The sequence below is a fragment of the Notolabrus celidotus genome, chromosome 16 (assembly GCF_009762535.1).
Source record: "Notolabrus celidotus isolate fNotCel1 chromosome 16, fNotCel1.pri, whole genome shotgun sequence".
NCBI lineage: Eukaryota > Metazoa > Chordata > Actinopteri > Labriformes > Labridae > Notolabrus > Notolabrus celidotus.
In genome coordinates, this window is record NC_048287.1 from 16,197,147 (window position 1) to 16,213,834 (window position 16,688).

At 40.8% G+C, this 16,688-nt stretch overlaps 2 protein-coding genes across 2 annotated transcripts; both read right to left on the reverse strand.

The window, feature by feature from the left end:
* Positions 1 to 142: 142 nt before the first annotated feature.
* wasf2 (WASP family member 2) lies at positions 143 to 7,875 on the reverse strand. Its single transcript, XM_034704873.1, has 9 exons — positions 7,637 to 7,875; positions 6,205 to 6,368; positions 5,816 to 5,950; positions 5,470 to 5,623; positions 4,295 to 4,412; positions 4,034 to 4,155; positions 2,932 to 3,090; positions 2,166 to 2,653; positions 143 to 1,786 (listed from the first exon to the last, which is right to left on the reverse strand). The coding sequence occupies exons 2-9, from the start codon at positions 6,335 to 6,337 to the stop codon at positions 1,629 to 1,631; spliced, it is 1,467 nt and encodes a 488-aa protein (XP_034560764.1). The 5' UTR covers positions 6,338 to 6,368; positions 7,637 to 7,875; the 3' UTR covers positions 143 to 1,628.
* A 525-nt stretch (positions 7,876 to 8,400) lies between these two features.
* On the reverse strand, positions 8,401 to 15,831 carry LOC117827537 (methyltransferase-like protein 24). Its single transcript, XM_034704117.1, has 5 exons — positions 15,036 to 15,831; positions 13,526 to 13,624; positions 11,176 to 11,312; positions 10,736 to 11,003; positions 8,401 to 9,633 (listed from the first exon to the last, which is right to left on the reverse strand). Exons 1-5 carry the CDS (start codon positions 15,567 to 15,569, stop codon positions 9,328 to 9,330), a joined length of 1,344 nt encoding a protein of 447 aa, XP_034560008.1. The 5' UTR covers positions 15,570 to 15,831; the 3' UTR covers positions 8,401 to 9,327.
* Positions 15,832 to 16,688: the final 857 nt, after the last annotated feature.

The window sequence follows — 16,688 nt, forward strand, 5'->3', positions numbered from 1 at the left end:
GAGCAGGTCTGCAGCACTGACACAAAAGAGGATGAGTCATGGATAAAGTATGAGGAGTCTAATGCCAAAGCCTGACATTTTGGGAACTTGTTACTCAGTACATCACAGTTTTCATAAAAATAACAGAAGAGGAATCTCAAACTTTGCTGTAGTTCACTCTCTTTATTCAAATAACAATCATTTGTAAATTTAAGGCAGGAGAAGTAGAACTTTGGCTAAGCATGCCATGTGATTGTGATTTAACAAAGGCAAATATAAGATAAAGGCACTTAGAAATAATGTGGTCCACACTAAACATCAGTCACTTCTACATTAGACTCACTAATGACAGCTGTTCTGATTTCTTAATGGCAGATGTTCCTACTTTTTTTTTTGGAATAAGCTGATCAGAGACCAGTGTGGTAAACCAAATGAAACCTGCTCTGACACTGAATTTCAGTATAAAAAAAGGCACTTATAAGGCAGCAGGATAGGGCAAAAAGCTACCTGATTATACACAGAGGAGAGTGATGAAAACACCAGAGCCTAGTTTATCCCCAGAAGAAATCGAAATGAAAAAACAGAAAGAAGGAAAAGACAAATAGCTAAAAACCAGGACAGAATGAATCATGATATTTGTGTTAAATGTCTGCATATGTTCCGTATGATCTCATCTGACACCCCGGGTGTCCGTGATGAACCAATAACTCCCTTTCACACTGAGTTTTTAATGTATGAATTTGTTAAAAAGCTATGGCAATGTCTGATCTACCAGTTAACTGTTCCCATGACCGCTGCAGAAAACAAGACAAAATAGTACAAATGTAAAGGAAGAAAAGAGTGATAACAAAACTTGTGCTTTAAAAGAATAAAAATAAATTGCATTATTTTCTTTAGTAGATAGGATTCAATAAGCAAAAATAACTTTGCATCTTTATCATATATTGGATGGATGAGTGGGAAGGTCTGATCATTAACACCAGGTGTCTCACTACTCAGTCAATGTTATATGTGTGTTGAAGAGGTTGTGTGTGTGTGTGTGTGTGTGTGTGTGTGTGTGTGTGTGTGTGTGTGTGTGTGTGTGTGTGTGTGTGTGTGTGTGTGTGTGTGTGTGTGTGTGTGTGTGTGTGTGTGTGTGTGTGTGTGTACTCCCTCTCTATTATCCTCTGCCACAGTTTTCTCAGATGAAATCATTAATATAGCCAGTAGCTTCAGGTATCTGAGTGTGAGGGACACTTACATAAAGATGAAGTGGTTTGCTTACGCACAGACCCAGCAATTAGACGTGCATCACATTGCACAACAATCTTATCAATAAGAGCGTTGTGTCATCCAATAATGGTAACTGCAAAACGACACACAACCAGGCGCACACACACACACACTCTGTCTCACTCTTTGGACTTTGTAGTTTTAGAACAGCACAAATAAATGGGTCAGGGAATGTGATTAGTAACAAGTAACTTTGTAAATACTATGTGTGCATACACAAAATGTGGCACACACACATACACACAGAAACACGCACACACATATTGTGTGCCTCTGCTTCACGGATACTTAAGAGGGTGATCAGAACAGAAACACACCGATGATATTTACAGCTAAGTAAAGATACAGAGAAGGTGGTAGTGAAGGTGGAAGGCCGATCATTCGGACCATTCATCATCGTCAAACTCTGAAGAGTCATCCTCACTGTCGCTGCACTCCACAGCGATACGGCGGGACAAGATGGCAGCCACATCATTGCCAAAGTGGTCCCTCTTTTCCTGTTCTCTCTGTGCCTCCACCTTACGCAGGTTGAAACCTTAACAGAAGTTAGAGAAGACAGTTACAATGGAGAAGCAAGCAGAACTTGTTTTTAGTCAAACTACACAAATTTCAGTTTGAGGAAAATCTAGCAAGCACTTTCTATTAAGACAATTCAACATTACTATGAACAAAATGACAAAATGGTTGGAGCAATTTGTGCTTTCAAATCTTCTGTAAAATCCATTTTGAAAATGTGTAGTGGGAAAGAAAATCAAGTTTGTTCAACCTAAAAATCAAAGTTAAGGAATATGGATTGAAATTTGCACCAATAAACCATGCTTCAATAGCTTCAGTTATTTTTATTCCAACCAATCAGGACTGACATCAGATCTGTACCATTTTAGTTGCTAGTATCTGTTCCTGTGGTGTCTCACCTTGTCGGATGGCTTGCAGCAGGTCACTGCGAGGGTCATCGTCAGGCTCCGGCTGAGGTTTAGGAGCAGAGCTGGGGGCCATCCCTCCTCCAGAGGGAAGAGCAGGGTTGCTAAAGGATGATGGAGGAGGACCAGGTGGAGGCGGTGGTGGAGGGGGAGGTGGTGGACCACCACCTGTAGGCAAAGGTGGCGGAGGAGGAGGACAAACAGCAGACATGGCAGGTGGAGGAGGAGGAGCAGGTGGAGAGGGATAACCAGAGGGAATAGAGGTGGGCGGGGGAGGGGAAGGTGGGGTGTCAAAGCCAGGGGGAGGTGGAGGAACTCCGAAGCCAGAGGGTGGAGGAGGAGGGGGAGGAGCAGGGGGAGGTGCCATGTTGGGGCGAGAGTTGGATGCAGGAGAGGTCATGGGGGGAGCAGGAGGTGGGTGGCTTGGACTCAGTACGCTGACACGCTTCGAGGGTGGTGCTCCATACTGTCCATCATTGTACCTGCAAGTGACAGAGTGAAGGGGAGGAACAAGTTAAATAAAAAAATGAACCTTTTATTTCACTCAATACTCTTAAATGTACTTTCATCTTTAACTTACGAGCTTCATGTTTATGAATTACCTAAGAATCACAGGCTGAAAGTTATTTCCTATTTTGGCTCTGTCAAACTCAATAACCTAAAGATTTGTTGAGCATTCAATTCAAGTGGTTAAGCTATGTGTTCAGCACATTTTGGGAATGTGTGGGCTTATATGCCATCTCTTCAAGATACTACTTACGACATGTCTGGAGGTGGAGGAGGCAGGAAGTCATCAGTGCCAGGCGGAGACATAGGGGAGCCAGGTTCGTATGCGTAGGAGCCAGTGCTCAGCTCAAGGCCTTCAGAATTGAAGCCATCTCCAGATCCAATGCTGCCATTCAGACCCTCAGTGGAATTCCTTAAAGCAGAAATTTAAGACACCACTATCAGCCCAAAGCACGGTATGACACATGAATGCTCTGAAACCAGAATATTCAAATTGGGTTCATAAATTACACCTGGCATCTGTAGTTGTGGATCAAGCACTGCTTGCTTGCTTGAGAAATTAAGAACTTTTAAATGAATATAGAAAGTGAAACCTGTGTGTGTTGACCGGTTTACACAGTTAATAAAACGACAGTTTAAGTGCAGTCACTTCCAAAACCGGAAAAGAACAGCTTCAGTTTATCTGCATGTTTCTATCGGTGGAGAGGGCTTTCAATCTCGCTTCTTACAGAGTATCTCACAGATGATGTCATGTTCAGAGCAAAAATAAACATGATGATTGCACTTTCACTACAGGAAGACAACATCTAATATTAGCATTTAGCTACTTCCTCGATCACAATACTGTACTCTATGATAGAATAGGCAAGTTAGCCAGGAGGTTGCTGAACGCTAACATCAGCTGTTGTAGCTAATGGACTTTTACTAGCCCCGTTTCTTTCTAGTTGCTAATCCACCTAGATACAAGGAAGTGTTCAAAATTCTTGAATAAAGCTGTACAACATTGTTAGAGCTTTTCAGCCTCCCATCCTATATTTCACTTTAGAGGAAAATGAGTTCTGAGTCAATAAGGTAAACTGAACCTCATTCTTACATGTGTTTATGAGTTAAATGCTACAGCCAGTACTACACCCAGCCCACTGTCAACATCCTCAGACAGGACATACCAACCACTGTTTACAGATTGGAGGATAAGACAGGGCAAAATGGTATTTACATTCATTTTATTTTATTGAGGAGCCAAAGGGGGATTTAATGTAGCTTTTATTATGTGCTAACTTAAACTGCATTCAAAAGCCTATTTGGACCATTGACTACAACAACTCTTCTCTAACACAGTCCATCCATCAACTTACGTCAAGTCATTCTTTGGCACCACAAACTCCTCCCCCATCTTGCGGCGCTCCCATTCCTCCTTCCTGGTCTTGATCTTTCGTGGATTGAGCGTCCGTTGGTTCAGGTGGTCTTTCTTCTCCTTCTGCTCAGAAAGCAAACATTGGAAAAACAGTCTTGGTCCAAATGCTTATAAACAATGAGACAAACATTATCCTTCTGTTATAACTCAATGTCTGTTATGTTTTTCCTTCTGTGTGTGTAAGTATGCTTCTGTGTCTCACTCTATGCTTGCGTTTCTCCTTCATGATGTCCTTGGTATCTTGCAGCATCTTCTCCTTCCACAGGTCGAAGAAGTAGGAGGGATCAGTGTAAAACTTCAAGGCCTCTTTTCCATCGTCCCTGGAGAAAGCAATAAACATATTTAAGATTGGGGTTGGTAAGATCAGCTTACTTTGTTAAGTCTGTCTTCTTCGACATGACATGTGTCTTAACAGATCTTTATCTGCCCTTAAATGTTTGCTTCAACATCTCAACAAGCCATTAAACTTCCCCTTTCAGCTCAAGAAAAGATACCTTCTCTAGCAACAGAACATCTTCTTGAGTTAGATACTTCCTTAAATGCTAAAACACACTTTCAATATTTAGAAGAACATAGATAATAATCCGAATTCTACTCTCGAACACAGCGTGTCATGAAAGAAAATCTCTTCAGATTAGAAGTGTGCTTGGGTTACACTCTCATTTGCTCATCAGTGATGATTAAAACAACTTAAGCCTCCACCACCTCCACCCCATTTTCTTCCTTTCTCTAATTAATCTAAATTCTGGTGACTCCCCATGCTGCATGTACAAGTAATTTTCAAGATCTCACTGATGTCTTTTGCTTCGTTATGACTAATTGTTGTTTTCAAAGCGCAATTTTGTTCGTTTTTCAATTAAATTGAAGGCTGTACTAACAAGCAGAGCTGCACTACTTTTTAAAAAACAAATAACTGAGCTTTCTTAGGTTTAAGGATTTTGTTAATTCCAGCAAAATTGGGTAATAATTAATTGAAGTTGTCTAAAAACAAAGATTTTCTCCTGCTGAAACATAAACAACACAAAGTATTGCATCTGCATAACATGCAACATTTGGGCTGCATGTCCCCTGAGCAACAGGATAACTATTCCAGCACATTTCCTATCAATATAAGATGTCTCACTCTGCATTTCTTGGAGATTGAGCATCATTAAGCCCAAGACAGGCCCCTTTAGGAGCTGCTTGATTAAGTTTGAAGCATGTGCATCAGACTGTTGGGTTTGAATAATTGATTGCCCTCACAAAAATATGCCATGCATGTGTGGGTTTCCCTCTCCCCACATGAGCATGCACGTGTTCCCATCACAGCTTCCGTGTTATGCTCCTGTGAATGACTATGAGCCGTGAATGTGTATCTGTGAATCTGCTCAGTCTTACCGGTACTGGCTGAGGTGGTTAAGAGGTGGGGGAGGATTGCAGGTGATGTATGTGTCCTGCACTGGCATGGGCAGAGATGGTCTGGTGAAGAGCTGCTGGTCCTGGGTCAGACTGCTGCGGAAGGCCTTGCGGGTTGTTATGGCCTGCAGAGAGACTGGGAGAGAAACAGACGGTTGAGTGTCTTTTATAATTTATGCTGCTCAAGGAGAGGAGGGTTTTTGTTTATGGAGCGTATTGTAATTTTAACTGGAGTCAAAGGTTATATTTCCCAAATTCAAATGAATTAATGACACTAACAGTAGCAGAAGGAGTAGAAGTAGTTGCAGCAAAAGTAGGGAGTGCTTACCCTCCTCTTCTTTAGGGTCCAGCTGGGTGACTTTAACCTGCAGGCGATCCACTCTGTCGCCCAGCGTATTGACCCTGATCGCAAATGCTCCAGCCTGAACAAAGAGCTCCCCGAACACATCCTCTGCATATTTACCTACAGACACACACACACACACACACACACACACACACACACACATCAAAACACACAGGCTTATGATTTAGGTTTGAGTTTGCATTATGCAAGCAAAAAACATGCAGTGTCACAACTTCAATTGAATAATACTTTACACAAACATGTTCAATTGCCTGATACATAGTACACATTTGCTAGTGTACACACCCTAAACACCATATTTTAATGTCTGACACACTGTGATGACACCTCACCACACAGCAGATACTCACTGAGGCTGCCCAGCTGGCGGATGATGTTAGCCAGGCTGATATTGGTGACACATTCCAGCTCACTGCGGATGGTGGCAGGAAGGGTTTGGCGACACACGTGCCGTGGCTCTATATTCCTCGTAACCAGAGGCATGTTGGGGTGCTGTGGGTGAGGGGACCCAACCCTAATGGGGAGGAGGAAGGAGGTCATTTGAGGCAACAACTGCGCACATATTTCAAGACAGCAAGGAAATATGTTATCATGTATTATGTGATGCTGTTAAAAAATAACGAGAGTTCAATTATTGTCAAGCAAAAATTAGTGATTCCTGCTTCAACAACATTGGGATCAGTATTATCCTTTTACAAGTCCATAAGTTTAACCTCTTTGGATTTTGGACTGTTGGTTCAACAAAAGTACACAAGAATCTTGCTGAGGGTTCTGGGAAATTATAATTACCTGGTGTATTTTATTGGTATATGCTTTTTTTTTTAAGGTAGTTCCGTTTTTAATTTAGACACTCATGTGACACCCAGACACGCATGTATAAATAAACACTGGATTAGAAGCAGAAGCAAAACTAAAACCCTGCTACAATCAGCAAACAGCCCGCATCCTTCAACTTGATGTGAAACTAGAAAATCCAACACTTTAACTCAGAAAAAAATTCATAGAGGTATTTGTGCACCATCATTCTTACAGTAGTGGGTGTAATTCATATTGTATTGGATAAATCACATTCAGTGTGATAGTGTGGGTGCCATATGGAATCTGTTCAGAGAAAGACAACTCCCATTGGTGCTCAGAGATTTGCAGTGGCTGCAGACTCTCCAAACAAAACAGTCCAGGCAGGCAGAATTGAGCTTACTCTAAGTGTACCCTGTGGTGCTTCCTATTCCCCATTTGGTTGCCTAATTACTAGTTTTTCATGTTACTGTTGAGGCTTCAGAAAGTGGTGAGGTCATTACGTGAAAGCTGGGTGGATTCAAATGTCCGGGCTTTTTGTTGGTTTGATAAAAACCTTTTTTTAGGGCGTATTTTCAGCCAAAGCTTCGTTACACTGTTTCAGGTTTATGATCCTTTGATGAAAAGCAGAACTTTAACAGCTGTATCTATGAGAGGCACTGCTTGCGCGGTGTGGTTAATGCTGTGTCCGGCACTACAGTTAACCACTCTCTGTCAAAGTGGAATTGAAAAAAGGACGTAAAAACACGTTTGAAATCATGTTTAAACGTAATTTCCTCCTTCCTAAGTATGAACAAGTAAATAAATAAGTAGGAATGCTACTCTTTTCCGCCCTCAACATTAGCTACAATGTCACTTGGGATCTCGGCCTTGTCGGAGCAGGAAGTAACTTGTAGACGCCTTATATATCAAAGGAATCGCCAAACAAAAGTAGGTTTGAACACGTAACTCTATTAAAACACAATTGACTTCAAATGTTTTACTCACCGTCAAAATCTGCTACTGTAGGTCGTCTCAATATAGACTTGTTGTTGTCCTGCCTCAAGATTTTCACAAGAAATGGTCAGCGGTACAGTATACGAGCAAGCTCAACAGAACACATAAGGCCCGGGATTGTGAACTTCTGATTGGTCGACCGATAGACTTCCCCGAAACTGATTGGTTACTTTGCCTGTCAGCCTGTTTTCTGCCGAGAGCAGGATGTGGAAGTTTCAACGTAAAAAGCGCAACTCCGCCCTGACTAGTGGCAAACATCTGTGCGTAATTTGCGTAACGGAGGGTGGAGGCAGATGCGCATTCCAACGTATTCTCTAGCGAGCTGGAGCGCGTCCGAGGAATGACTGGCATTGGCCTGTAAGAATAAGAGCTTACTGTGGAAAGAAGCACTTATGGAGGTAAACTAATGGAATGTAAGCTTAACAGGATGAGTGTTAGGTGCATTGTACACCTGTCAAAACTTGAAGTAAACATGCGTTGCAGTAACAGAGCCAAGTCATTTTCCTGAAAAGGTGAAAACGTTCATCTATGTCTAGAACCAAGTGGTCTGAATAGCAATGATGAGGCAAAATGTGCATCTTTCATAAAAAGTCAATATTTGGTTTGCTGTCATGTAAGAAACAATACACTTCTTATTTGTCATATGTAATAACTGTACTGTTATAGATGTTTTATATCAGTGTGTCCATTTTTTCATGTTAGTACAAGGAATATCTACAGAGAAATTGTAGGAAATAATTAGCGCTTCCTTATACTTACATTAAAATCGTCAGACCTGTGGTCTGTGTGACTTTATATTTACCAGAAGGCAACAACTGTCAATCTGTTATGCCACACCCAAAAGAAATTAAATGAATTGTCTGAGGAATAATAAAAAAGTTGTTTCCAGAGGTGACCATGGTTATTGTGTGAACAGCCAAAACATTGAGTAAACTTTGTCCTTATTTAATTTATAATAATGCACTTAAAGTTTTCAGTGTTCACCTCATTGTTTTACAGTACACAGTAGAGTGCAAAATGCAGACATGTTGCATACAAAAACCTCAATATTATATAACTGAAGGCACCATACATCCAACATATTTTTAGTATCTTTCTATAACATCTTCTTATCAATTTAAAGAATTATTGCACATAAACAAGTTTTAAAGGCCTTACAGTGATGTACAGAGATGCATAAATTATGTGCTTAATATGCATTCAAATTGCCGCCTGATCATATTCATCTCAAAATAAAGCTGCATACTGCAATACAATCAAAGGTTCAACTATAAAAGAAAGAAGAAAATGGAGAAAACATGTCTGTACCTGCATTACAACTAATTGATATTTACCTAATTAAATAGTATACAAACTGTAGCTTCAGCTCACATTTACACGTTTTATGTTTTTCTAAAGGGGAAATGTATATCTGTTGACCCAATTCTTAGTAAAGATAGTAGCATTTACAGGAATAACAGTACTTCCCTTTGTGCAAGGAGTCAGAAAAAGACAAACCTTTACATTTCCACTAGAGGGAGGTGTCATGTTAAGAACTGTGTGAGCACAAGGCAGGGGACAAAAAAAGTTCAGTGGGAAAACTGTAACTCTGCAAAATATTTCATCAGTGACCTCTTTCTTTTTTTTGAGGTAATCCTGAATTTCTGCTCATGTGTGCACATCTGTGTCCATCCCAGTGTGAGTCAGTGTCTCACGTTGACCCAGCTGAGTGTGTAGGTGCTGTGTGCATTTGCTACTGTCTGTTTCAGGACGCTTTGACCCTCCCCTGCAGAGCTATGGATCAGCTTGAGTCCAGAAGCTTGGAGACCCTGCAGGATGCTGAACCAATAGCGCAGCACCTCCTCATCAGTCCCGCCCACCTCGAAGCCAGCCCATTGCAGGTGCACCGTGGCAACCACATGATGGACACTCTGCAGAGTTCCGGACTCAATCCAGTTCTGGAAAACTCTCCACTCAGCACTGAGCAGGTCAGCATACAGGAAGTGAACCTTGGAGGAATAGAGGTAATAAAGAAGTGATAAGAGATTTAATATTGTCTGTGGGACGTCCAAAGAAAACTACCAGACTGTGCCTTACATTAAGGGGTTGAGATCTGAGAAATGGTACAAGGAACTGGCTGACATGATTTATACTTGTGGTTTCTTTTAAGTAATATTTTTGGGCATTTTTTCCTTTATTGGATAGTAAAGATGAAGAGAGACCGGAAATTTCGGGAGGAGAGAGTGGGGGAAGGCATGCAGCAAATGGTCGAGGTTGGGAAGGCTATAGTCTCTATACATGAGGTGCACCCTTACACCGCTAGGCTAACAGCACTCCTATATTTGAGTTTTGTTAACTGTCAGTGAATGTAGATGCATGTGGAAGTGTATGGAATATTAGAGTGCCAGGTTATATGTTAATCTGTTTTTTATGGGCAGCCTTTTATCTGAGCTGTTTTTATGTTTCTTTTAATGTATTGCCTTTATCCAGAGAGGCTCTCCTTTCACTTTCTCTGTATTGTCTCTTGGTTTTGAATCCTCCATCATGTCTGTATTATTTGTACATTTGTATCAAATATAAAATTCAGCTATAAGTATATATGGTATATGGAACAGCACAATAATAACCATACATTTCCAGTAAAAATAATAAGTGTTTATCTATTGATGCTTTAAAAAGTCTAGATCAGAAAGAGATCCTATTTTTACAGTTATTTTCTTGCTTAGTTTTTTAATTTGTTTTTTATATCGTCACTGCTTTTGTTGTTGATTTAATTCAAAGGTTTAACCAGAGGCCAAACATTTCAAAAGAAATGTAAATCTTATTAATTTCATCCTTTTGTATCAACTAACTTCTGATCATGTCAACCTACACACTCAAACTTAAGGTATGTAGCTCCCTCTTGCGGCTGCAGGATGTAACTGAGCCAGTCTGATTCACACACTTAAATTGTTGCCATGGCAGCCAGGGATGGCGCAGAGCCCTGTTGCTATGGGAACGTAGAAGTAGGAGAGCTTTCTGGGTATGGTGGGTCGAAAAGACTCTAAGGTATGTTCGTTTGGCAATGTGTCTCCAAATATCTGTGAGTATGTGTGCGCGTGTGTGTCTCACTGTGTGATGTCCCAAAGCTGCCATGATGTCTGCCAGTGTTTGAGAAACACTACCCAGGTTGCCTCTTGTCTTGTGCTTGCGCTTCCTTGGCGCTCGCCACTCCAGCCACATCTTGTGCTGGCTTACCACGCCTCCATCCCCATGGTTACTTGCCAAACTGTTGCCAAGGTGACGGCCAGATGCTTTGGAGTTGCTGGGATCAAAACTGTGGACTTCACATCCCAGCCCTGACACAGTCTTCAGAAACTCTGCGTCTCCTCTATCCATACTGGGAAGGAAAGACAGACAGAGAAGCAGACGAGCAGAGAGGTGTTTTGAAGATTATCGCATGCATGATTAAATATGCATTGTTTATTCCAACTCTGCCAACGACATGAATGCATAAGCATCACAGCACATGCTCAGACACATGCACGGAGAGTAAAGATGTATGGGCACACCTAAAGGAGTAAGCAACGCATGGTGTATCTCCTGCTGGAAGGAGCCAGTCCTCAGCGCACAGCATCCAGTGGGGGGAATCTATGGCAGGCTGTGATGCCTGAGTCTGACCTGGAGACAAAACCCTGGAGCAGTTGAGCTGAGGATGGACAGCAGAGGAGAGCATGTATGAGATAGGTATGATGGCGCTCTGAGAACAGTCCTTAGTCGCATATAAGTAAAGCAAGGGGAAGTTAAAATAGAAGAAGTTGTGTGAAAGCTTGTCTTTTGAAACTTGTGAGACCATTTCAGACAGGAAGATGTGAAAGAGGCTCTAGAGCTGGGAAATAGTCTCTTTAAAGAATGCAGCAGTAGGTGAATGAAGTATGTCACAGTGAATAGAAGAGATTAGTCATTTGCCAATTGTATCCTCTTTCCTGTTTTAAACATTGCAAAATACATATATCTGCTTGTAAATGTGTGAAAGGCTTCGCAGATATTTTAATTTCAGTGTTAAGTGAGATCCTTTTACAAGCCTTCAATGTTGGTTTTCATCCTATCTTTGCATTTTTTATAAAATAGTGAATAATTCTGTTTGATTTCTTGTTACGTTTAACAAATGAAGTGCCAAAGAACTAGCCTGAAGTAAAGCAAACAATTTTCTGGTAAAATTGACTACTAAATGCAAGATTCATCTTGATGATAAAACTACAACACTAACAGCAAAAATCAACACAATATACGAAGAATTTTCCCTCTCAGTTCCCCAGTACTTGGCACTATATTTAAGTTTTAACTCTTCTATGGGAGTTTCCAAGCTGGAACTGGAAGTCCTCACTGGCTCCAGATTTTGTAAAATTCTGCTGCCAGGACACGGATAGTGTTGGCTGATCATATTACTGCTATGTCAACCTCCACACTGGAAGTCTACAGTTGTAGAAGTGAAGTAGTATAAATAGTGAAGTCTTTATTGATTATTCTCAAAGCCTGGCAAGTTCACACTCTTGGCTCGATATCTGTACATCCTTTTTGAATATGTTTGCAGCTTGAGACCTTCAAGAAGGGCCCTGGATATTAGACCAGTCATTTTCAACCTGAGGGTCAGGGCCTCTAAAGATGGTTCATAAGATAAACCTGAAAGGGTCACTTAACAAAGAAGTCTGCCACTTTAAAGGTGCAGTACGTAGAAGTTAGCAGCATTTGGCAGAACAGACTTGGTGGAAACAGGATATAATATTTACTACTATGTTAAAACTAGTGTATAATCACCTCTATAAAACTATAGTTTTATTTGTTTTAACTTAGAATAAGTATGTACATTTACATCCTTATATCAATGTACAGAGCAAAACATGTTATTTTATTCTGTGACTAGCTGCCAATCCAGAAATTCAACCGTTGGAAGACAGGCGGAGAGGAAGAGAGAGCGGTTGTTGTTGAAGGAGAAGAATAGAGAGCGGTTGTGGTTGTTGTTGTTTTGTGCAAAATAATCTGTATTGATAGCATTTTATGATAGCAAAAAATGTACAAATGGAGGACCACGGATATTATACATCAAATGAATCCAAGTAGACAATGTTTTTGCTTTTCCAAGGTGGATATTGGTAATATCGGTTATGTTTTAGGAATGACACAGAAGTTGCCCGTTGTCTGCTGACAACCTTTACAAGTAAAACAATCTAACTTTTTTCTCACAATATTTATTTGTTCTAAATCATATTGTTATTGGAGAGAAACGTTATTTTAGTTTACGCCAACCGCTTATCATGTCTAATAACATCTTTTATTCTTTTGTCTGACTGTAACACAACACACTGTCGGATAACTAATTGCCATTTTCGGAGTGCATCTGGTCCTCCACAGCCAGTGTCGCTTAGCGAAGGGTAAGGAACGGAGGGGCTCATTCTAGAATCTGAAACCTAGATGTTGCTTATATTTCCTGTTCTACACAGTTAAATTTAAAACCTCTTACCTCTTTCATATAAAAATGAATTAAAAAAACAAATTGCTCACTGTGTCCTGGGAAGAGAGGTTTAAGAAAACATAATTTATATAATTTATATGTAGGAAAAACAAAGTGCTGCAACTAAATATTTTCTTTAATTTCAGAGTTTATAACAGCTCATTCTGTTATTTCTCAGCACTTACTTTTCATAGTTTGCTTGAATTTACAGTAAGATATTAACAGAATATAACAAATTGAAATTGCACTATATACAGTTATAGCAGTGTTTATTGTATTGAAGGTCTTTAAAGTCATAAAGTGCATTAAGACTTTTCAATCACATCTGATTTGACACTAATGAGAATTTGTTTTTATCGTCATTTTTCTGTTTCTAATAAAACTTTGCAGAGGTGAGACATGTTTCATACCTGAGGCCTTGTGATATACGTGATGACACGATTGAGCTCTGCTGTGAAGGACGGCTGGTCTGCTGCCCACGGCTGCACCTCCAATGTTCTGGGTCCCAACTGGCAACATGCACACATGCACATATATAAATACCAATACATTGATACTACAGTGCAAGGAACTGAGTCACTGGAGTGGGTTGAGACTGAATAATGCAGAGGAATGACTGTAATGTGTGAAAGTGTGCACCCCTTGCCCCAGGTATTCGTGCTGAGGGGCAGGTTGCAGACCTGACCTCTGACCTCTGTCCTGCTGGCAACATATTTGCTTGAGGCACAGTAACATACAACCCCACCCCCCCTCAAACAATTCAAACTGAGCCCTGTGATCACCATGGCAACCTTGTTGGGAAGGGGGGGTTGATGATTCACTAGCATGAGTCAGAGAGTTTAGCCTTGGGCAGAAAAAGAGACAGTGAGAGAAAAGGAGAATGAAAGAGAGAGGGAGCAAGGAGAGAGAGGAAGGAGGCTGAGGTAAAGGGAGGACACCAGCACCCACACGAAGGAGGGCCGAAGCTCTGTGCAGCTGAAGGTGATAGAGAGAACAGATGTCACCTGTCTCTGATCTGGGGTTAATGCTGTGCTCCCCCCCTGCCCTCACCTGTTCCATCATGCCTGTAATAATTCACAGAGCAGCGCACTGACCCAGGATGATAAGTTATTTGGATGAGGAAACCTCTGAAGAAGGATTTCTTTTTCAAATTATTTCATGTATGGTGAACTCAGTGACATTATCCCTTCATCTGTCTCCTCTTAGTCCAGATATTGTAACCTTCCCCTAAAGTAAATAATACGGTTATTCAATTTGTATATTTTTGATGTTTTTGTTGCCTCATTTTACTTTGTTACAAACTAAGTCGCACATTTTTTTTACCAACACACAGGAGATAATTGGTATATAACTTCTGTATATATTTTTTCAATCTCAGAATGTTTATCAGAACATTGTTCACTTCTGACTCATTGTATTGCTTGACAGTCTGCAAAATACCTTTAAAATTTTAAAATAATATATAATAGTTTTACAAGGTACAGAAGTACTCGTGTGATGTATTGTGTAGCCTATACTAAGAGTGTTTAAGTGCACTGAGACATTTTGCACACTGGAACATTTTTCACAAGCTTTCAGATATTGATGATATTTCTTAAATATAATATCCCTGTATTTATCCTGAATTTAAAGTTCAAAATATCACACAGAGTGGACACACACACGTTAACTTACACATTAACATAAGGTGAATAGCCTGCAGATGATTATAAAATTCTTTCCCCATAATAAAGTAGGCCTACTCATAATTACTTTTTATGTAATCTCAGAATTTAAGAGACACACTTACACAGAACATACAAGTTTCAGACGGTTAAAATGTGCAATATGAAAAAAAAATCTAAAGTTGTATTTCAATAAATACCATAGGTCTATATATTTTAAGCAACAATGCGCAGATTGAGTTTAATCTGTCGTTACCTGGCGCCAGAGCATCTCATTCTCGTCCTCATAGGCTCGATCCCCCTCCCTCATTCTCCCATCTTCCACATCCTGCTCCTCCTCCTCCTCCTCCTCCTCCTCATCCAGACCCGGCTGCCGTGACTGAGATTCCCGTTGGCGCGAGTTCCTCACCGGCTCGATGCTAAGAACGGAAAAGGCCACCGCGCCCTCCTGCTCCTCCACCCCCAGCCGTCCAGCTCGAGGCAGCCGCGGCCCGACAACAAGGAGCTGGAGCGCGAGGAGAAGCGGTGGGATTATAAGAAGCAGAATTCCCGAGCGGATCGGGTGACCACCGCGGCCACACCACCGTAAACACATCCACATACCTCCCCGGTGGCGACGGTAGCACCGGGAAACATCTCCGGCTCGGTGCCCTGTGATTAAAGTGTTTCTGGAGGGTATGAGGAAAGTCCCAGCTGAGAACACCCCTCCTCCTGTTTTCTTCGCGACCTCCTTCTTCTCCTCCTTACCCCCAGGGGAAAGTTGTGATGACGAAGCGCATTCCTCGGTCATCGTTGGCCTTACTGGCAGTGGCCGAAGTTTTATTTAGCCCATAACTAACTCATACAGTTCCTGTTAGCCTCTTTGTTGGGTAAATATTTCCTTGAGGTTACACTGTTGAATATGAGTAGCAGGCCAAAAACATTACATAAATGGAAGTCTTTTCAGCTGAGATGCCAAACTTGAATACACATTAGCAAAGGATATTAAAGTGAAGCCAAGCGTGATTAATTGCTCAACAATTAGATAACCTCAACTTTTCTAACTCTGCTAAGGACTCCCAATAAGCTCTCACTTGCGACCAATAACCCCCCCATTTGATTAACAGGTCGTGTGATGACAAATCACTAACCTTGAAAGCAGAAATTGAACCCCAGCCTTGTTAGTGGCTTTTAACTAAGTCATTTTACTCATGAAGACAGCTGTATTTCAAAAAGTCTACAGTTATAGTGTTGGCAGCTCAACTTTATTGCTTACATTTTACTCTAGTTTTAATTCCACTTGTCTATGTTGGCCACCAGAGGGAAATATTGCATGATTACATAAATATTGTGTAAATTTACTATATAAAATTCTTAAAAAGAATTACCACTTGACTTACAGTATAAATTCTGCTTTCATAAAAATGTCTGTGATGAAGCTATATCTTATATTGGCAGGGATGCAAAATGAAGACTTTACTTCAAGCATATTTTGACAATACTTACATAAGGCTAATAAGAATTAATGCAGGACTTTTACTTGTAATGAATGTTCTCACCTGAATAGGCCTCTTTGTTTTAGAAGTGATTTTTGAAAATTTTACTTGTTTTAACAGCTTGCTGATGGTAAGTATTTGGTCGTAATTTCAACACAGAAAACAAAAATTGGCATTTTTAAATACTGTCATTGTGAATAATATAGTACAAAAGAAATGACTAAGAGCTGTTGCTCTTCGACCCCTTCCTCTCTGTCTGTCATGTCATGTTGTTGACAGTGCGTGTCCTCTTCCACCATACAGTGGAATGTCACAGCAAACACATTTCCTCCGGCCATGTCTGAGTCTATTTAGTCAGCCTGTTGACAACTGTACACAACATGCAGCCAGTAAACTCCCCCATCTGCTTTCTTTCTTGCTCAGTCCCTCTGTCT